Below are 22,688 nucleotides of genomic sequence, written 5' to 3' on the forward strand. Positions count from 1 at the left end.
AGGACATCCCACTGATTCTCATGCAATACAATCCACATGGCATGTTGCTTGTGGCGAGAACAAATTCCTCGCACATTCCACATGGCTATTTTCATGTGTATTCAAAACAAAATCAGGTACGAGGCACAGCTTGCCTCGATTTGACGTTTTCTGCAAGAATGTCCAGGACTCCCTCATCCAAGAAATCCGCCAACACAGCAAAAGAGTTCTAAGGACCAGATTTGGAGATAGACGGCATATCTGCTAGCTTGGGGATGGAATGGGGATAACGACGATCCCACGGGGTAATGACGTTGCCTCTGGTATCAAAAGCCAGCTTAGCAGGTGGACCCTTTGGACGATCCGAATACATTCTCCTGGTGGGCTGAAGACGGGGGGGAGAGGAAACCATAGCAGGAGCAGAGCGCTCTGAAGACAACATTTCCTTCCTGTGCATATAGGTACGCATGGAATCTTGTGAGATAGTAGGCACAGTATTCTCCATGCCAGCAACAACCCTGTTGCCTTTTTGTGCACGTACTTCAACCCAGTCAGTGGCACGGGAATCCAGACCCGAAACCTGTTGTTTACCTTTGTCCAGAACTTTAGGTGGGTGGATAGCATCGAGCGATGGAGCATCACACACCATATCTTCCATGGGCAGCGCAACATGGCCAGCATCTGAAGTGTGTTGTTGCTCTGGGCATTCGGCCATAAAATGCCCCAATTGTCCACAGGAAAAGCATGTCCTGCAAAATTGCCCCATTTCAAATGAAAGTGTAACGGATGCATGCCAGAGCAATTGAGATATAACCAAGCAGGCCTTTTCCTTGCAGTGTCCCATAACATACACAACCGGTTGCGATTCACAGCCCTTAGACTTGGAGGAACCAAAACAGTGCCCACAGCGGCCATAGCGTCCTTCAACAGTGGCCAATAGACAGCCGGACAATTTTCCACTTCAACCCACACAGGGCATTCACGTTGCAGCAGACGCTGAAAATCTGTCATTGGGCGCCATGGTACAACATGGACCAACCGATGATCAAAAAACAAAGGCAATTTAGACAGGAGAGCAGCACGGTGCGTCTCAGATTTCAACTTCACCTCAAAAAAACCTCGGGGCCCAACAAAAATCTCTTCAACACATTCCCCTTGTAGCAGACTATGCAGCCACTGGCGAATACAGGAAAATAGTGGGATTCGACCAGTGAAGAAGAGTATCACAGCGTGATCATAAAACACCGAAAAGGAGCGCAGGACAGTTTTCGGGTCCACAATGGCTTCCAGAACATCGTCAGGTGCTGAGTCAGAAAAGACTTCCTGATTATGTTGAACATAATCGCCAAGCAGAGTATTGGCAAATTCCAGCAAATGCTCCTAGTCAACATCCTGAGAGTCCATAGAATCCGAAGCAACCTGAGCATAGGAACAATCCTGATGATCCACTGTCTCTTCCGAAGTATGCTTGGTACGTTTACCCGCAGGCTGGATGTCAGGACCAGGGGGCATCTCTTCGGTGCACGGAACCATATCCTCAGGTTCCTCAGTATCAGAATCCGGACCAAGCACTGCCACCGTTTGGTCTATAAAATCCAAATCCAGACCAGCCATATTGTATCACGATTGGATCTCGAAGGAGGACTGACGCGCGGTGAAGAGCCGGAGACGCAACCTTGTCCGCCGCAGTCGCGACCTGTCCCAAGAGGGCATGCGGCAAGGCACAACCCTAACAGTGCAGGGGCAGGAGGGTGGAACACAGGGCGCACAGGCCTCACTCTCTCTCTCTCTCTCTCTCTCTCTCTCTCTCTCTCTCTCTCTCTCTCTCTCTCTCTCTCTCTACAACGTGCGTGACGTGACGGGATGCTGGTCTGACGTGCGTGCTGACGGGATGCTGGTCTGACGGGCGTGCGTGACGGGATGCTGGTCTGACGGGCGAGCGTGTCTGACGGGCGAATGTGTCTGACGGGCGAGCATCTGACGGGTGAGTGTCCCACGGGCGAATGACGGGCGGGCTGACGGGCGTGCTGACGGGCGTCTGACGGGCGTGGACGAGCGTCTGACGGGCGTCTGACGGGCGGGACTGTCGTGAGTGCCGCCACCAGGGAGCTACTCTGCAAGGTCACGTCTCTGCACAAGGAGACAGCCACTGTCCTGCAGGACACGAATGTACTTAGAATGACATGAATGCTGGCTTGTCTGCTGTGTCCTGGGTGAATGTTTTGTGGCAGCAGTGACGAATGCAGACACTCTCAGATTGCACTTACTCTCTCAGACTGACACAAATGCAGGCACTGTGAATGTACTGTGGCAGCAGTGACGAATGCAGACACTCTCTCAAATTGCAGACACTCTCTCAGACTGACATGGATGCAAACTGACATGAATGCAGACACTGTGAATGTATCGTGGCAGCAGTGACGTATGCATACACTCTCCCAGATTGCAGACACTCTCTTAGACTGATATGAATGCAGACGCTGTGAATACACTGAGATTGCAGATATACTCAGACTGATGTGAACCTTGCATGCTGTGTGGACTGGAAACCTACGGGATCTCAAACTGACGCACATTAACATTTCATGTTACAGTCATACCTTATGATGCAGTCACATTGACAGTCTATGATATACTGTCTCTAGTTCATGCTAGAGTGATAGTTTATGTCACTGGCTTACTACTCTACCCAGACTGTAAACAGTTTATGCTATAGCGCATACTATAATTACGATGGAAGAAACTGACAATGAAGGAATCACAAAACCAGCCATGGAGACAATGTTTCATACACCGCCAAAGAACACGAGATACAAAACCTATGGGCGTAAAACCCGAGATTGGAATGTCTCTCCAGGGTCGAGTAGATATGGGAAGACATCCCGCAAAATTAATGAAACACTATATGAGGAGATGTTGACCATACTCCGTGCTGAAATACGTACCATGAGGAAGGAAATGGAAAAGGACATACAAGAGCAGGTTCGAGCTGAAATGATGGAAGAACTAAAAAAGGAGATGCAAACTTTGGATGCACGTATGGCAGAGAAAGACTCATTGATCTCTAATCTACAAGAAGAACTAGACGAATGCAAAAAGAAACTGGACACACAAAAGGAACCACAAACCACACCGGAACTACAAAAAGAAATGGATGTTTTAAAAAAGGACATGCACACCTATGCAAGTGTGGTGGAAGGCACCCAAAAGAAAATGGAGAATGTTGAGAATACCGTCAAAGAAAATGCAGAATGGATAGATGTGGCAAAAAAGAACAAAGGAATGCATGGCAACAAAGTGGAAGTCATGAATGCCACCTTGGAAGAAGAGGCAAAAAGGCGGGTACGCGCACTCCACGTAAGAGTGGTTGGACTAGACGAGAAAAGCTCCCCAATTGAAGATGCTACAGCTCTTGCCACCAAAATTGGAGCTACAAATGTACCCATCGTTGGGGCTTGGCGAGTCGGGAAGGCTGACACAAAAACAAAAGTCCTCATCTTGAAGTTTGGAGACCTGGAAAGAAGAGAGCCTTCCTCTCTAAGAGGATCGCTCTCAAAGGAGAAAAGATCTACCTAGATGAAGACCTCACCCCAGCCCAGTTAGCCCACAGGAGGGAAAATATGCCACGTGTTCTAGAGGCACGGAAAGCAGGTAAATGGGCTGTATACAGAGATGGAAGAGTCATCATCACAGAGAAAAGGACGGCATGACGGTGCGCGGCCTATGAGACCCTGAAGTTCACACTGTGGAATTGCAATGGCTCCCTTAAGACAGATGTAGGTTATTTTGAGGATACTTTCAAAGGTATAGACATTGCTATGTATACTGAGACACATCAATGTAAAGACAGCCGTTTACCTGATGTATATGGATACAGATGGGAAAGTGTATATCGCCCTCAGCCTAGACGGCCTGGAGGGACGAGGGGATCAGGAGGTGTGGCAATTCTATTTAGAGAAGAGCTCCGAGATACAGTCCAAGTGGTACATAGAGATGTAGAGGCAAGATACATGTGGATCAGGTTACGTACAAGCAGAACTCGCGACATGTATATTGCCATATGCTATTTTCCCCCTGCATACTCTAAGTTTGCCCCTAAAGAGGCATCCCCGTATACACCACTATATGAGGACATAATGGGATACATGAGAATTGGGGATGTTCTACTAGCAGGAGACTTTAATGCACGCACAGGAAACAACCAATCTGCTTTCTTTGACACTAGTGATGAGATGTTCAGAGATATTGCATTAGATGAAGTGGGATTAGTTAGATCAGCCCAAGATAGAGAGATAACAGAATATGGAACACACCTACTGGCACTAGGAAGTGCACATGGTTTGGCCATCCTTAACGGGCTACCACAGTGGCCAAGATCTAATGGCTTCACATGTTGGAATAACAAGAAGGGGTCAAGCACAGTGGACTATTTGATTGGATCACCCAACTTGCTACCTGACATAAAAAGTTTTGAAATCTCGGACAGACCAATTGGATTAGTAGCAGACCATGCTATTCTAGCTTTCACAATGCAATATGGGCATATACATGAAGCACAGTCACATATACCAAAATTACCACGCTATGATTTTGTGGAAGCGACCTCACACATATACAGCATTACTGTGCGAGATGCATTGAGGGAGCTAGACACACAGGCCTCTCTGGATGAGTTTACAGGACAGTTGGCCGAGATAATACACACTTCAGCAGCATACGCTTTCCCACACACTACACCGTCAGATAAACCTCCACGAGGTAATGCTCCACACAATGGCTGGTATGATGATGAGTGCAGAGAGACACGAGCACGTTTTCAGCGAGAGCTGGCACTTGGTATATGCACCCATAAGCATGCTCGAACACTCTTCAGACGGTTGGTACGCAAAAAGAAGCAGGAATACCTGAGCAGACTAGAAACAGAAATGTATTCCATGTTCTTGGGGCAGGACAGCAAGAGAGCGTGGAAAAAGATGCATGAGAGCCAGCCACCCCTACAAATTACTAGACCGGATGATTGGCATGGATATGCTTGCACACTCTATGATATCCCTGGCCAAGAGCCTATGCCACTCCCCTCAACCTCAAGACCAGCAAATTGCAGATTTTTCACAGAAAAAAAAGTGAGGAATGCCATATGGAAGCTGAAAAATGGAAGAGCCCAAGACCATGAGGGTTTAGTGGCTGAACACTTCACGCATGCCTGTGATATTCTGGCACCAACGCTGGCTCACATCTTTAATAGGGCAGTTTGTGAGGGATTTCCAACCTGTTGGTCAGACCATATTATTGTGCCGCTCTTTAAGAGTGGAGACCCCGCGCTACCTAGTAACTACCGAACTATCATGATTGGACACATGCTGGCCAAGATATATGGCTCTATCGTGGAACAAGCGTTGAGTGAATGGGCCGAGATGCATGGCCTGAGGTCAAAAGGCCAGGCTGGCTTCAGGAGGGGACATACAACTCTAGACCATATCTTTACGTTGAGGGCAATCATTGAAGAAGGCAAGGCATTCAAGAAAAAGATCTATTGCTGTTTTGTGGACTTTCGCAAGGCCTTTGACACAGTGCCACGTGCTAGACTCATGAAAAGAATGCAAAACATTGATGTGCCCGTAGAGATACAGTGGAGTATCTATGCCCTATATGAGACAGTGACAGGCAGAGTACGAACACCTGAGGGCATCTCAGATACAGTCAATAGCACCATTGGGGTGAAACAAGGCTGTCCACTTTCACCGACACTTTTTGGGCTGTATATAGATGAAATTTCAGAATATGTGGATAGGACAGGTGGGGCCGGAGCCAGCCTAGCTGGAGTGCTGATACCATTACTGCTTTATGCCGATGATATTGTACTTATATCTGACTCACCTGAGGGACTAAATAGACACTTGGATGCATTATCAGCTTTTTGCAGAGATAGAGATCTTAAGGTGAACCTTGGGAAAACTAAAGTTATGGTATTTAACACTTCAGCTGCTTGGGTGACAAGAGCTGAGCACCAGTTTACTTTTGACGGAGAGCCAGTGGAGATGGTTAGGCAGTATGTTTATTTGGGGGTCACATTGAAGGGACCACAGTTCTCTTGGAGAGAGACATCAGAGGCTCGTTTGGCAAAAGCATATGCAGCCTTAGGGGCATTGGAGAGGCAATGTGCTCACATACAATTCCATGAGCCGCGCACCAAACTGTGGCTTTTTGACACCTTGGTTACACCCACACTCCTATATGGGGCAGCTATTTGGGGTCCGAGTCTGTTTCACACGAGGAGACAGCCTTTGGGAGACCAGGATGGACCAGAGAAGGAATACTATGATGGATGGGAGCATATGGAAAGACCACTGGTCATGATGATCTCACGCATGATACGAGCGAAGAGCTCGACCCCACATGAGATTATCAGAGCTGAGTTGGGGGCATCACCCATGGTGGCTGAGGCCTTGGTTCAGGCAGTGACTTTCATACATAGACTATGGGAGCTCCCCCAAGATAGATACCCACGGCTAGCCCTGGCCTCTTCTAGACAACTAGCAGCAGACGGTGACAGACACTATTGGTATGCTCAGATGAGCACATGGATGCGTCTACATGGTCTGCAGATTGACAGACTACCCCCCTTTGACTATAGCCTGGATTGCCCTACACTTGACCTAAGCCGATCAGAGCTAAACCATGTGATCAGAGCAGACATACTGAAGTTAGATACGGAGAAGACCTGGATCCGACCCCCCTCGCCCCATGGCACGAGGATGGCACACTACCAGATCCACTTCCTCCAGGTATCTGAGGATGGTTTCATCACCCGACCCAATTACATGGACACACAGCTGCCTCATGGACTACGCACAGCTATTGGTCAGATCCGCACCTCATCCCACCACCTGAGGATTGAGACAGGCAGATGGGAGGGTATACAGACAGAAGAACGCATATGCCCACTATGCGACAGAGAGCCAGAGACAGAGGAACACTACATCTGCCGATGCACTGTATATTACGACATACGAGGTAGATACCACTGTCTGTTTCGAGAGGGTTTTGGACCCCTGAGACGGATCATGCAGTATGAGGATCAGAGATGCTTGGGATTTTTCCTCTTGGAGCTCCAGAGGCGCAGAGCAACAATTCTACGGAGTAGGAGGCCCCCACAGCTCGGCTCACATAGACAGAGAGCAGTCACTGACTTTTTCATGGATACACGACAGAATATGGCAGATACCACTACTACTGCCACACAGCCTACAGGAATACATCATCATTGGACCTCATCTTCTGTAGGTGTCCCTTTGGATAGAGCAGTGGCACTTAGCCGGTCTAGGCGCCCACGTCCACCCGGACGAAGGCCTAGACATCCACATTACAGACAAATTAAAGCCATCATTGAGCGCCACAGGAGACAGATGCCAAGACGCCTTAGCTATGCAGAGATACACTTCCCTAGAGAACAGACATATCATTGATGGAGGGTTTTCCTTTCTCTACTCTCACTTTCAGATCACTGACATGTTTCCCTTTATGGGACACTATTTCATTTCATTTCATTTCCTTTTCAGTCTTATAGGCATGTTCTTCATCTTTCTTCTCGTTCTAGATGAGAAACACACCATCATCATTGTATGTACTGTTTTGGTCTCATAGGCCACATTGGCCTTTTAGAGACGTTAATATACTCTCTCTCTCTCTCTCTCTCTCTCTCTCTCTCTCTCTCTCTCTCTCTCTCTCTCTCTCTCTCTCTCTCTCTCTCTCTCTCTCTCTCTTTTTTCGTAAAAGGTAATTGTATTAATTACGAAAAAATACAAGATTACTTGATTACAAGATAGTTGATGACACTAAGCCATCAGGTGAAGAAGTTCTCTCGCTCTCTCTCTCTCTCTTTCTGATTACAAGAGGCACGAGGGCCCTAGGCCAACGTGTGGGAAATCCCCGTAGTAATGCACTAAAAAGTTACACCAATCATGGCAACGACCCATAGGCAATTGCCATATGCCAAGGAAGAAAATCCTCCCGAGGGAGCAAGTCGGAGTGTCGGATGAGATCTAGCTGCCAATGCAAGAGGCCTTTAAGCCTGGCAATATGGCGCGGTACATTAGAGGCCGAATCAAAGAGAAAAGCATTGCGCGTGGTCCAAATGTGCCAGCATCCCCAGAATCTGAAAAAGTGAAATAAGATCTTCATATGCAACTGTGGCGGTGTGGGATACTTCGGGCGCACAAAAACGCAGTCGAAAGGAGTTAGTGAGGACCCCACCACAGTGCGCCAAATGTGCGACAAGAGTGACCAGATATTCTTGGCGAGCGGGCAAGAAAGAAAACGATGTCGGGCCGATTCCGCCGTTGTGGTACAGAAGAAACAAGTGCCATTCGAGATGCGACGCTTGGCAAGGGCCGAGGCAAGAGGAAGACCACCAATCATTACCCGCCAAAGAAAGACCTTGCATTTGAAAGGTGCCTTATTCAGCCAGCCCTCCATCAGCGTTGTCTGCCACCATGTCAGCGATTTCCGCAGTCCCCAAACAGTATTAGCTTTGTCACCCAGCCATTGGTGATCCTGAATGAGAAGATGATACACCTGATTAGTAGAGGCCTTTTCCAGACTCAACCGGCCTGCAAGGTCCCAGTCTTGCCAAGGGCGATCCACAGCCAGGGCAGGAAAGGGTTGCCTACCCTGAAGCTCCGACGAAAGCTTTCCCCATAAATCACGGTATCCGCGCGGGATCTTGAAAAGTCGTCTAGCAGTCCGAAACGATACAAGGACATTGCGAGTGGCAAGGGTAGCATCCGCAACTGACGTCACACCTAAACGGGCCATGCGGTTAAATCTCAGTCTGAGCTGATGTTTATCTTCCCATGAAAGTAGTCGTGATACTGCCAACAATTCCAGCTGAAAGGAGTTAGTCTGCAAGCGGTCCCCTACCGGGTGCCAACGGGCCTTTTGGAGCACCACTTTCCAAGAGCCGACCCAGTGCAGTAACAAAGCGGAAGAGGGACGGGAAAAACGGGAGTCAGCATCAAGGACATGCCACCAGGAGGCCCGAAGCCGAGTGTTACCATGGCGGAGCCCGCTGTCCTCAAGAAAATAACGGGCTATGATGATCCACGGGTGATGATCCACACACATGGCACGAAAAAGGGACCAACGGAGAGCTAGCATATGATTTTCTGCATCCAAAAGAGCTCCACTACCCATGCGCTTAGGGGTACATGTATGTGACCAGGAAATCCATGAAATGCCTGCCTGCAGTGAATCCTTCTTCCATAGCATGAAACGGATGGGATGAGTGAGAGCCTTCAAAGTAGTAGGCGTCCATGGCAACAATGGCAGGAAATACGTTAGCATTGGGAGCATAATTGACTGAGCCACTTTGAGGCGGACATGGAAGGGCCACGCTTGCGACTTCCAATACATAAACTTTGCCGCCAGTTTTTGTGAAATCCACTCCAGCAGGTCCTTTGGCCGTACATCCACCCCCAATGGGTATCCAAGATGCCCGACAATAGAGCCACCGGAAACCACCTGGCCTTGCCAGCCTAACGACTGTAAATCAGGCTCCGTGCAACTGAGAATGGCTGACTTAAAGGCATTGATGCGAAGCCCAGAGGCCTGACCAAAAAGCGTCCAAACATCTAATGCCTTGCGAATGTTGTCCCTGTCCGCCTGCAAAATCATAAAGGTGTCATCAGCCAAAGATTGGCTAATGAAGTGCTGGCCCAAAGGAAGAGACAACCCTGCCAGCTGAGCAGAATCTGCCATGGAGGATAACATTGAAAGGACCGGGTGAGTCGCCAGGGCAAAGAAAAGAGGACTCAAAGGACAACCCTATCTGACTGAGCGTGCAAGGACAAAGGGCTCTGTAACCCCACCATTGAGCATAACTCTGGATGAAGCCGCAGCACTAATGGTGTAGATCAATCGGGACATCCGGGTACCAAAGCTCATAGCAGACATGAGATCTGCAATGAAAGACCAGTCCACATAATCAAACGCCTTTTCCAAGTCCAATTGAATCAATACCACTTCCTGACCGGAGTGTCGCGCATAGTCAATAGCCAGTTGCACATTTAAGATATTATGCAGAATGTTGCGGCCCTTAATGAAACCATATTGGAGAGGATGCACAATAGCGGGAAGGTGCTTGTGAAGCCGATTCGCCAGCACTTTGGAGTAGATTTTATACATGGAGCCCATCAAAGAGATTGGTCTCCAGTGTTGCAGCTTTGACGGCGAAGGGACCTTTGGAATCAGTTTGAGGTCTTTCCATGAGGAGGGCATGACCCCTGTTACCCAAACCTGCTGAAACATGACCACCAATGGCTTCACCAACTGCGTGACCGAACTCTGAAAGAATTCATTAGTGAGACCATCCCAGCCAGGACTTTTATCCGTTGGCAGGTGCAACAAAACATCCATAACCTCCTCCTCGCAAATATCCGCCTCCAAAGTGGCTTGCATATCCAATGGAACCTGCTGGCGGACCAGATGATAGAAGACCGAGCGGGCATGCGTAACCTGGCTAGAAGGCAAGGGAGAAGAACCAAGAAGTTCCATAAAATAATTTCTGCACATATTGACAATGGTCTGCGGATCAGTGACCATGCGACCCTCCGAATCCTGGAGTCTGGTCATATTGTCGCGAGCCGGAGACGCATGCAAGGCGCGAAAGAACTTATGAGACTGGCAGGCACTATCTTGCAATGTGTCAGTCAAGTTATGCAGCTTGGCCTGCTGATAAGATTTCAGCTGAAATACTTGAAGAAGATGGGCCAAACGCCTCTCCAATGACAGCAGAAAATCATCATCTGGGGAATCCAGGAGCAAGGAACGGACCAAAGCCAGTAACTCCTCTGCTGCAGATCGACGACGGCGACAAAGCGAGGCATGATGGATCCCATACTGCCGAGCAACCCGCTGTACATTAGAGAGCAAGCGTGCAAATGAAGGCAAGCCGTCAGAGGCGAAGTCCAATAAGAACCTCTCAATCAATTGCTGCATATAGCCCTGAAAAATTGAATGCTTCAAATAAGAGGAGTTGAAACGTAAAGGGAGCCTATCCAGCAACTGCATAAAAGGTGCAATAGATTGTGCCTGCATCTCCAGCTGGAGGGGTCTCTCTCTCTCTCTCTCTCTCTCTCTCTCTCTCTCTCTCTCTCTCTCTCTCTCTCTCTCTCTCTCTCTCTCTCTCTCTCTCTCTCTCTCTGTGTGTGTCTTGCTGCAGCACAGGTCTCTGTCTGCTGAGTTAGAAATCTGCACCCCTGAAAGCTGGTTTCTCACACGGCGGAGGCCGACCCTCTGCTGTATCACAGAATTCTTTCTGCTGTGCCAGAAACCTAGAAGACTGCGTGCCGGTCGCTCTTAGTACAGGGGCTTCGAAGGCCAGAAGAGACGGGGGACTAACGGTGAAGTCTGACGGTGAAGTCTGCAGTGCAGCCGCCTGCTATACAGACGGTCGGGGTCGTCGGGCAAGAAAATGGAGCAGATTCGCAGGGTCAGGTCGCTCCTGCACAGGGTCAGGTCGCAGGGTTAGGTCGCAGGGTCAGGTCGCAGGCAAGGCAGGGAGGCTCTCTCGGGGAACCAGGCGGACGGACGAACAGGGTAGGGAGGCGCTCTCAGGGAACCAGGCGGACGGACTCTCTTTTTTTTTCGTAAAAGGTAATTATATTAATTACGAAAAAAATACAAGATTACAGGATTACAAGATACATGATGACACAAAGCCAACATGTGAAGAGGTTTTCTCTTTCTCTCTCTCTCTCTTTTTTCTGATTACAAGATACACGAGGGCCCTAGGCCAACGTGTGGGGAAGCCCCGTAGTAATGCACTGAAAAGGATACACCAATCATGGCAACGACCCAGAGGCAATTGCCATATGCCACGGATGCAAGTCCTCCTGAGGGAGCAAGTCGGAGTGTCGGATGATATCTAGCTGCCAATGCAAGAGCCCTTTAAGCCTGGCAATATGTCGGGGTACATTAGAGGCCGAATCAAAGAGAAAAGCATTGCGTGTGGTCCAAATGTGCCAGCATCCCCAATATCTGAAAAAGTGAAATAAGATCTTCTCATGCAACTGTGGCGGTGCGGGATACTTCGGGCGCACAAAGACCCAGTCGAAAGGAGTTAGTGAGGGCCCCACCACCGCGCACCAAATGTGCGACAAGAGCGACCAGATATTCTTGGCGAGCGGGCAAGAGAGAAAACGATGTCGGGCCGATTCCGGCGGTGTGGTACAGAAGAAACAATTGCCATTCGAGATGCGACGCTTGGCAAGGGCCGAGGCCAGAGGAAGTCCACCAATCATTACCCGCCAAAGAAAAACCTTGCATTTGAAAGGTGTCTTATTTAGCCAGCCCTCCATCAGCGTTTTCTGCCACCATGACAGCGATTTCCGCAGTCCCCAAACAGTATTAGCTTTCTCTCCCAGCCATTGGTGATCTTGAACAAGAAGATGATACACCTGATTGGTAGAGGCCTTTTCCAGACTCAGGCGGCCTACAAGGTCCCAGTCCTGCCAAGGGCGATCCACAGTCAAGGCCGGAAAGGGTTGCCGACCCTGAAGCTCCGACGAAAGCTGCTCCCATAAAGCACGGTATCCACGCGGGATCTTGAAGAGTCGCCGAGCAGTCCGAAATGATAGGAGGACATTGCGAGTGGTAAGGGTGGCATCCGCAACCGACGTCACACCTAAACGGGCTATGCGATTAAATCTTGGTCTGAGTTGATGTTTATCTTCCCATGAAAGGAGTCGCGATACTGCCAACAATTCCAATTCCAACTGAAAGGAGTTAGTCTGCAAGCGGTCCCCTACTGGGTGCCAACGGGCCTTTTGGAGTACCGCTTTCCAAGAGCCGACCAAGTGCAGTAACAAAGAGGAAGAGGGACAGGAAATACGAGAGTCGGCATTAAGGACATGCCACCAGGAGGCCCGAAGCCGTGTGTTGCCATGGCGGAGCCCGCTGTCCTCAAGAAAATAACGGGCTATGATGGTCCATGGGTGATGGTCCACACACATGGCACGGAAAAGGGACCAACGGAGAGCTAACATATGAGTGTGTGCATCCAAAATAGCTCCTCCACCCATGCGCTTAGGGGTACATGCGTGTGACCAGGAAATCCAGGAAATGCCGGCCTGCAGTGAGTCCTTCTTCCACAGCATGAAACGGATGGGATGAGTGAGGGCCTTCAAAGTAGTAGGCGTCCATGGCAACAAAGGCAGGAAATATGTTAGCATTGGAAGCATGATTGTCTGGGCCACTTTGAGGCGGACATGGAATGGCCACGCTTGCGACTTCCAATACATAAACTTCGCGGCCAGTTTGTGTGAAATCCACTCCAGTAGGTCTTTTGGCCGTACATCCACCCCCAACGGGTATCCAAGGTGCCTGACAATGGAGCCACGGGAAACCACCTGGCCTTGCCAGCCTAAGGACTGTAGATCAGGCTCCGTACAACTGAGAATGGCTGACTTAAGGGCATTGATGCGAAGCCCAAAGGCCTGACCAAAGAGTGTCCAAACATCTAATGCCCTGCGAATGTTGTCCCTGTCCGCCTGCAAAATCATAAAGGTGTCATCAGCCAAAGATTGGCTAACGAAATGCTGACCCAACGGAAGAGACAGGCCGGCCAGCTGAGCAGATGCTGCCATGGAGGATAACATTGAAAGGACCGGGTGAGTGGCCAGGGCGAAGAAGAGAGGGCTCAGAGGACAACCCTGTCTGACCGAACGTGCAAGGGAAAATGGCTCTGTAACTCCACCATTAAGCATAACTCTGGAAGAAGCCTCAGCACTAATGGTGTAGATCAATCGGGACATGCGGGTACCAAAGCCCATAGCCGACATGAGGTCTGCAATGAAAGACCAGTCCACATAATCCTTTTCCAGGTCCAATTGGATCAATACCACTTCCTGACCGGAGTGCCGTGCATAGTCAATAGCCATTTGCACATTTAAGATATTATGCAAAATGTTGCGGCCCTTAATGAAACCATATTGGAGAGGATGCACAATAACTGGAAGGTGCTTGTGAAGCCGATTCGCCAGCACTTTGGAGTAGATTTTATACATGGAGCCCATCAAAGAGATTGGTCTCCAGTGTTGCAACTTTGACGGCGAAGGGACCTTTGGAATTAGCTTGATAAGGCCTTCTTTCCATGAGGAGGGCATGACCCCCGTTTCCCATACTTGCTGAAACATGGCCACCAATGGCTTCACCAACTGCGTGGCCGAGGTCTGAAAGAATTCATTAGTGAGACCATCCCAGCCAGGACTTTTATCATTCGACAGGCGCAACAAAACGTCCATAACCTCATCCTCGCAAATATCCGTCTCCAAAGCGGCTTGCATATCAACTGGAACCTGCTGGCGGACCAGATGATAGAAGACCGCGCGGGCATGCGTAACCTGGCTAGAGGGCGAGGAAGAGGAATCAAGAAGTTCCATAAAATAGTTTCTGCACATAGTGACAATGGTCTGCGGATCCGTGACCATGCGACCTTCCGAATCCTGGAGTCTGGTCATATTTTCGCGGGCCGGAGAAGCATGCAAGGCGCGAAAGAACTTATGAGACTGGCAGGCGCTATCTTGCATTGTGTCCGTCAAGTTGTGCAGCTTAGCCTGTTGATAAGACTTCAACTGAAACACTTGAATAAGATGGGCCAACCGCCTCTCCAGAGACAGCAGAAAATCATCATCAGGGGAATCCAGGAGCAAGGAACGGACCAAAGCCAGTAAGTCTTCTGCTGCATATCGACGACGGTGGCAAAGCGAGGCATGATGGATCCCATACTGGCGAGCAACTCGCTGCACATTAGAGAGCAGCCGTGCAAATGAAGGCAAGCCCTCAGAGGCGAAGTCCAATAAGAACCTCTCAATCAGCTGCTGCATATAGCCCTGGAAAATTGAATGCTTCAAATAAGAGGAGTTGAAACGTAAAGGGAGCCTCTCCAGGAATTGCACAAAAGGGGCAATAGAGTATGCCCGCATCTCAAGCTGGAGGGGGAAATGGTCCGACAACGCATATTGCCGCAAGACCTTCATTTCCAACATCTCAGGAAGAAAATCATCGCTCTGCATGATATACATTCTGTCCAGTCGCGACCAGGTAGTTGCATATTGTGCGGAATGAAAAGTAAACCCTGGAAAAGAAGGGTGAAGCCACGACCAAAGATCTTGCTTGAGCACGTGCAAAGCAAAGGAACTCCACACCTGGCTTTCTGGCGTATCCATTACCGAATGCCCTGAAGTGGACTGAGAAGAGTCAACACACATATTGAAATCTCCCATCAAGAACCCCCTTCGGCCGAGTGACATGGAGCCCTGCAAAGTGGACCAAAGATCCCGTCGGGATGCGGGATCATTCGGAGCATAGAGGCCCAACAGCCATAAAATCTCTCCTTCAAATAAGACTTCGATCACCAGAAAACGGCCCTGCACATCATTTTTAACAAGGACAGGCTGATATTTCTCATGGACAATCATCAGCACGCCCGAGTAGTGCGTAGCATGGGTCCCTGCATAAAAGAGACGGAATCCATGACAATCTATCACTTTCCCTGCTTCACCGTGACTTTTGTGCTCAACTGCACACAATACATCCCATTGGTTCTCGTGCAAGACAGTCCACATGGCATGTTGCTTATGGCGAGAGCAAATGCCTCGCACATTCCACGTGGCTATCTTCATGTATCCTCAAGGAAGGAAGTCAGGAACGAGGCGCCTGCTGCCTCGATTTCACCTTTTCCGCAAGAGCATCCAGGACACCCTCATCCAGAAAATCAGCCAATACTGCGAAAGAATTCTGGCGACCTGCTTTGGAGGTAGAAGGGAAATCCACTGCCTTGGGAGAGGGGCGGGGATAACGCCGATCCCAGGGTGTAATAACATTTCCTTTGGCATCGAACGCCAGCTTGGCAGGTGGGCCTCTGGGGCCGTCGGTATAGGCTCTCCTTGGAGACTGATTGCGGGGGTCCGACGGGGCCGTAGGACGCGCAGCCTGCTGTGGAGTGGCCATTTCTTTCCGGCGCGTATACGTGCGCACGGAATCCTGGGAAGCGGAAGGACTCTCTCTCTCTCTCTCTCTCTCTCTCTCTCTCTCTCTCTCTCTCTCTCTCTCTCTCTCTCTCTCTCTCTCTCTCTCTCTCTCTCTCTCTCTCTCTCTCTCTCTCTCTCTCTCTCTCTCTCTCTCTCTCTCTCTCTCTCTCTCTCTCTCTCTCTCTCTCTCTCTCTCTCTCTCTCTCTCAAGGTGAATCTTTCTTTTGTAATAGGTAGGTATATTAATTACGAAAAAAGTACAAATTACAAGATGCAGGATGGCTCTAGCCATCGTGCATAAACCAGATACAACAGACTCAACAGTTACTATCTGAGGCATCCTGATCAAAAGTAAGAAAATCCTATCTAGAGAGAATATCTGCCAACTCAGCCATGTCAAGTTGCCAATGAAGAAGTCCTTTCAAGCGAACTATATGACTCTGCACTCCTGATGAAGATCAAAGATGAATGTATTCTTCATAGTCCATATGTGCCAACAACCCCGAAAACATAAGAAATGAAAGAGCACTTTCACATCCTACGAAGGATCCACGAACTTGGGATGTCTAAAGGCCCAGTCTTTTGGAAGCATCGATAGCCCAACCACTCAGGACCAAAAGGCCGATAGTAGTGACCAGACCTTCCACATCACCAAGCAAGTAAGGAACCAATGGCAAGGGTTTCTACAGATATCTGACAAAAGAAATAACAATCATTGGAAATCTGCCACTTGGAGAGTGCACAAGCAAGAGAAAGGGCATTGTGCAAGAGAAAGGGCACCAATCAACATTCACCAAGTGAAGACCTTGCATCTAAAAGGCATTTTGTTAAGCTAGCCTATCATAACCACAAATGTCCACCATGCTTGACCTTTTTGGATACCGCAGGTGGTATTTCCCTTCTAAGCAAGCCAATCATCATCATGTATAAGCAAGTGGTATATCTGATTGACTGAAGCACGGCCCACATGCGGTCGACCATTAATCATCCAATCCTTCCAAGGGGCCTCTTGGTCCAAAGGGGGGAGAGGTTGCATGGCCCGTAAAGAGGTCGAAAGGGAATCCCAAAAATGAAATAGCCTCTAGGAATATGAAAGTAGCATCAAACACTGATCTAAAAGACATGACAGCCCCACTTGCAGGTAGAAGAGCATCAACAACAATAACCAGTCCCACACAGACCATGCTATTCAACATTGGCCTTTGTTCCTATTTGCCTTGCCAGTTGAGAAGCTTCAAAACAGCTAGCACTTCAGCTCTCAAGTAGTTTTCCATCTCCCGATCCAAAGGTGGTTGCCAAGAAGATTTAGCAAGGACCGACTTCCAGGAGTGGACCAAATTATTCAAAAGCATGGAAGACTTAAAATGAAGAGGCTGTTCAGCATTAACCATGTGCCACCATGAAGCAGAAATATTGGTGTTCCCATGCTTACTACCTTGAGTCTCAAGGAAGAACCTGGCAATCAAAGATAGGGCTGTCTACCCTCACACATAATCAAAATAATCACCATGACTTTGATAAGAGTGATGTCCTCGTCTACTATGGATACAAAGAAGGTGCTGCAATTATTTTACTCCTTTCATGAAAAAGGGGTCATCTTGTTTTTTATTGCCAAAATTCCTATAATGTCTTCTATATGCTCATGGGGTTGATGAGCATTGTGCAAGAGGACTATGTTCAAGGAATTTTTGTGGACCCAAGGGGGTTTTTATGAGGTCATGTTCCAATCCCCTCATCCACATAATGTGCTTTTAAGCAAGCTATCATTGTTTTATGATCACAAACTAGTGCATATTGTTCCATGGTGACCAATGGCAGACTTCACAAAACTGCCAAAACAAGAATGCCCAGTTTGAGTGGAAGTGAAGGATTGTACCTCTCACAAGTATCCCACTTGGCTACATTCGAATTCCCATGGTATGCATGCCCAGCACTTCCGCCTCAAAAAGGGAGCCTTTGCGGGACATTGTTTCAATTGTGAACAATTAGGTCATTTTATGGAAGAATGTACTAAAAGGAAAGAAGAAACAAGACATGCAAATGATGTTCCTACTATACAAGAGGATGGTTCTACCTCACATATGTATATAGATGCCCAATCCATGGAAAAAAATTTGGACAAAGGAAAACAACTCTTTTCATCTCCCACTGATGTTGCCCATGACTGGCAAGAGGTGCATTCAGAAAAAGGCAAAAAGTCAAATGATGTTCAGAACACTGGATCCTTGGAGGATGCACAAAATGCCCTGCACATCTATAAGTGCCATAAGGGAATTTTTTGTCCCAAGGTGTTGATATGACACCTTTGAGCACTAAGGTGACCTCTAATTCTAAGGCGCAACAGGAGCCATTACGTGCTCCCCCCAAACACACACTGTAGTACAGTGGATATCGATCAACCCTCAACTTCTAAAGCACTTCGTAATGGGACAAATACTTTTGCTATGTTCACAAATTTTTTGGATGAGGATGTTCCTACTATTCTGGCAAATAAAGCTGCAAAGAGGCAGTTGCGACCTTGCACTTCATCTCCTTTTTGTTTATCATAAAAATAGCTACATGGAATGTTCAGGGTATTTGTTTGTATAGCAAACAACATGCTATGTGGCAAACCTTGCACTCTAATACTTGGGATGTCTTCTATGTAACCGACCATAAGAGTCATAGAGAACCCTACACTATCATGGCTTCAAGCTTTGCTAGTGTTCCTACAAGAACCCATTCTAGTGTGTTGCTAATTGTCTAGGAGAAATTGCAGCCAATAGGGATTAAGAGAGATGTATTAGGCAGATTCATAGTTATGGAAATTACTTATGATGGAGAAGTGCTATGGCTAGTGGGCCTATACGCTCCTAATGATGTTTCTCATCATTGTGTGTTATGGTTCCAATTGAGAGCATGTATCTCCCTTGGAAGACTTGGACTGATCATGGGTGATTTCAATATGTGTGTCGACCCATCTCATTCAACTTCCAGACATGGACTCAATGATGGCCCTAAATGCTAGGATTGGAACGCCTTTGCTTCAGCAATGTTGAAACGGGATCTGTGGTCTTGGTTACCTCCCCTTAACCATAGTTGCATCGGCTCATTGGATCAGCTCTATGTTATGCATGATGATTCCTTCTTACCAAAGGTTTTGGAAATCTAGGTTTTGCAGGGCTATGTTTTCTCTGATCACTTCCCCATGGTGCTTAAGATGCATAAGCATTTTGTCCATCCCTTTCAATCCTTTTTTAGTAAGTATCCTTTGCGTTTCAATTCCTCTTTCCTTCGGCATGAGAAATTTAATGGTTATATACATTAATTGCTCCATCAATTTTCAAGGGGTAGCTTCTCTTGATCTATTGATATGCAATGTGCAATGGTTGCTAGACAATATAAATTTCATTATGCTACCCTCCACAAGCAAAGGTTGCGAGCTGTAGAGCAATTCCTAGCTTTGACATACTCTGTTTTGATGGATTTGCTGCAAGATTCGCTTTTACTTTCTATCTTTACAAGATTGACACAACTCATTCATATTTTTCAAAAGAGATCCTATTAACAAGCTAACTTGCTATGTTATCAGAGGGTTTGCAAAACAATAATTGTTAGTCACATAGATTTTATTGATGTTTGCATGCTTCCTTTGCCAAGGAAAATGTGGTTCTCCTAAGCAATTCCGAAGGTGAAATAGTCATAGATCCTCAAGCAATTGTGCAAATGTGCATGACCTATTTCATGGACTTGCTTGGATCGCAATCCTCTATTCCTCTTACACTCTGTGCAGCTTGCTCATTATTTTGTAACTTGGTTCAAGATCAAGTCTCATCAGATGTTGCTAACAGTTTGGATATGGACATAACACAAGATGAGGTGATGGAAGTTCTGTTGCATTTGCCTAAAGACAAGAACCCTTGGTGGCATGGTATCACTAACAAGTTCTTTGAGACCTATGCAACTCAATTGGCTACACCTTTGACAACCTTATGCCAATAGGCTTGAATGACCAAAAACATGCTGCACTCTTGAAGGAGGGTCTCATTAAACGATATTTACCAAAGTCTTAGCTAATAGATTGCATGAATACCTTTTGGACCTTGTTCATCTTGCATAATATGGATTCATCAAAGGAAGGAATATTCTACACAACATCTTGAACATCCAAATGGGGATAGATTATGCTTGCTACATAATGCAAGAAATGGTGATTGTTCAATTGGATCTAGAAAAAGTATTTGACCACTTAGAATGGTCTTTCTTGGGTCAACTAATGCAATGCATGGGATTTGGTCCTAAAATGTCTAGACTTATTAACACTATCAATGTGGATTCCTCTTCAAGAGTTTTACTCAACGGTGGCATCGCAAAATCCTTTCCCCTCTGTCAGCTGTTAGGCAAGGTTGCCCCCACTGAGTCCTTTATTCTTTCTTTGGCCCCTCATCCCATTCTAATGATGTTGCCTGGCATGGTGGCTGATGGTGAGCTGGTCTGATTCTCTCTCCCTTCACAAGAACAATTTGTTGGCCAAGCTTTGGCAGATGATAGTCTCATGTTTCTCATGGCTGATCCTAATAATGTACGAAGAGTGATGGATACATGGGACTTATTTGCCCTTGCTTTGGGCTCCACACAATGCATCTAAATCGGCCCTTAGCAGTTGCACTGAGAGTGATCTTCACACTGGCAAGGAAAGGTAATGCTGAAAGGCTCTGTTTTCAAGCATCTACGCTATCCTTTAGGGGCGCAGGTTCCACCTAAAGTGCTAATGAATTGAATATCCTCAGGCATTATGACTAAGTTTGCATATTGGAAATCACAAGCTTGGCCTTTCCACGTAACATTGAAAATAGCTCAGACCATCATGGTACCAATGGTTTCATATTACCTCCCCTTGCTCCCTTGGCTGAAGTCTAATTTACAAGAAATTACTCAACCCATCCAGTTCTTGCTTTGAAAAAATGACTCTACATGGATGGCCATATTGTGGATATCCTAGCATCATGTTTGCACTCCCAAAACAAGGCAAACAACCTCACCTTAGACTTTGAAGAAAGCAAAAGCTTTCAGGCTATGCCCAGGGGAAAAGGGACACAAGTGGCTAGGAGAAAAGGGATGCAAGTGGTTAAATACTTTTTCTTCTACTTGAGTTGTTTGGGTGAGCTCATTTATAGTTTATTGTGTAGCTCCTTCGAGTTCCTTTGAGTGACTTGCTTCTAAGATCTCAATTCTCATTCTTTTTTTTTTTTTCGTAAATTCTCTCTCTCTCTCTCTCTCTCTCTCTCTCTCTCTCTCTCGCAATCATGTGTGTCTCCAAATCCAACAATCAAATAACTCTAAAAGGCTGCAGGGATTGTCTCCCTTTCTATACTCATCTAGTTGCTTGGCTATTATTGTCCCCCTTTCTATACTTGTCTAGCCGCTTGGCTCTAAAGGTAATCAGTTCCAGGAGTGACACCCATTATTGTAAGTAATGTGTTGGCTATATGCATTCCTATCTCTAGCACGCTTGAGTTGTTGAGTAACTTCCCCCACAAGGTCTGCCAGGGAGTCGTTAAAGAAAGGTGCTAGGTAAGCAAGGAAGCAGAAAGTATATCGAGAGGGCAGAGTCGCAGTTCTGTATCCAAATGACTGGCCCTAGCTGCAGCATCATCACCGTATGTAACAAGATTTTATGATTACGGGTTTCCGTTATCCCTTCTTTTCTTCTTATCAGGCACACTGGACTAGATTGTACCGGTATTGTGGTTTTGTCCCATACATGTACATTTTTAAGGCATTCTGAGGACATTGATAACACACACACACACACACTCTCTCTCTCTCTCTCTCTCTCTCTCTCTCTCTCTCTCTCTCTCTCTCTCTCACCAACCTGTCTGGAGATAATAGTCCCGTAATATTGGCATATCCATGCGCCGACCTGTACTTGCTGTGGCAATTATACAGCTTGATAGATCCTTTTCCAAAGCGGCAGTGAGTGTAGGCAGCATTGCGGTTGTAGCCCGCATTGATGGAAAGATGGCTGGGAAGCAAGGAAACGAGAAAAACGACGAAGAAGAGAGAAGGATAAGAGGATGGCAGCATCATCATGATGTCACCGAGCTTTCCTGCGCCAAAATGGAAGGGGCCCTTCTTCGTCGTCGACATGATGAAAAGTACGAAAATGGAAAGCCCAAATGGGGAAGCGAAAAGGTCCATGTGATTTCCCCGTTGGTTGAATGTCTGTTAACCGTTGGTCTCTTTAAATAGTAAAAGACCTTACGAGGGATCCTCAAGCCCCAAAACATTTTTTTGGTAGCAAATACAGAAACATTTAAGAGCCGTGTCGCACCGGCGCTTATCATGTGGTCGCACAAGCAACTAGCAAGCTTGCAAAGAGAGAGCTCTATCATCGCTACTCTGTCGCAGTTAAACACAAAAAAGTAAAGAGTGTGACTGGGTGGGGAGCAAAATGCCATGCATGTTGGACCAATGAGATCATGATACTTTTCTGGCTAGCCAACGGTATTCCTTAGTGCTGCTAAAACTATTCAGGAAGTGCCTTCCTTCCCTACGTTTACAAGGGTAGCACTACTAGGCTACATTCGCCCCACTCCCCTTGTTGTTCATTGGTGCAACTACGTGCTTGCGAGGATATCCAACCCCTCCTCCCCCTTGGGCGCGACCTAGCTCTAACTCCACACCACTATATTTAGATCA

General features: G+C 47.3%; 1 protein-coding gene across 1 annotated transcript in view; it reads right to left on the minus strand.

The window, feature by feature from the left end:
- The window catches only part of LOC148038190 (proteinase R-like), a 201,946-nt gene extending 179,709 nt beyond the window's left edge, over positions 1-22,237 (minus strand). Inside the window, exon 1 of the mRNA XM_087675219.1 lies at positions 21,862-22,237. Coding sequence (XP_087531345.1) covers positions 21,862-22,187 — 326 coding nt within the window. The 5' untranslated portion in view covers positions 22,188-22,237. The remainder of the gene's footprint in view (positions 1-21,861) is intronic.
- Between the last annotated feature and the right edge of the window lie 451 nt (positions 22,238-22,688).

The sequence above is a fragment of the Lygodium microphyllum genome, chromosome 3 (genome assembly GCF_053477565.2).
Source record: "Lygodium microphyllum isolate KBCC chromosome 3, Lygodium_microphyllum_v1.1.10, whole genome shotgun sequence".
Classification (NCBI taxonomy): Eukaryota; Viridiplantae; Streptophyta; class Polypodiopsida; order Schizaeales; family Lygodiaceae; genus Lygodium; species Lygodium microphyllum.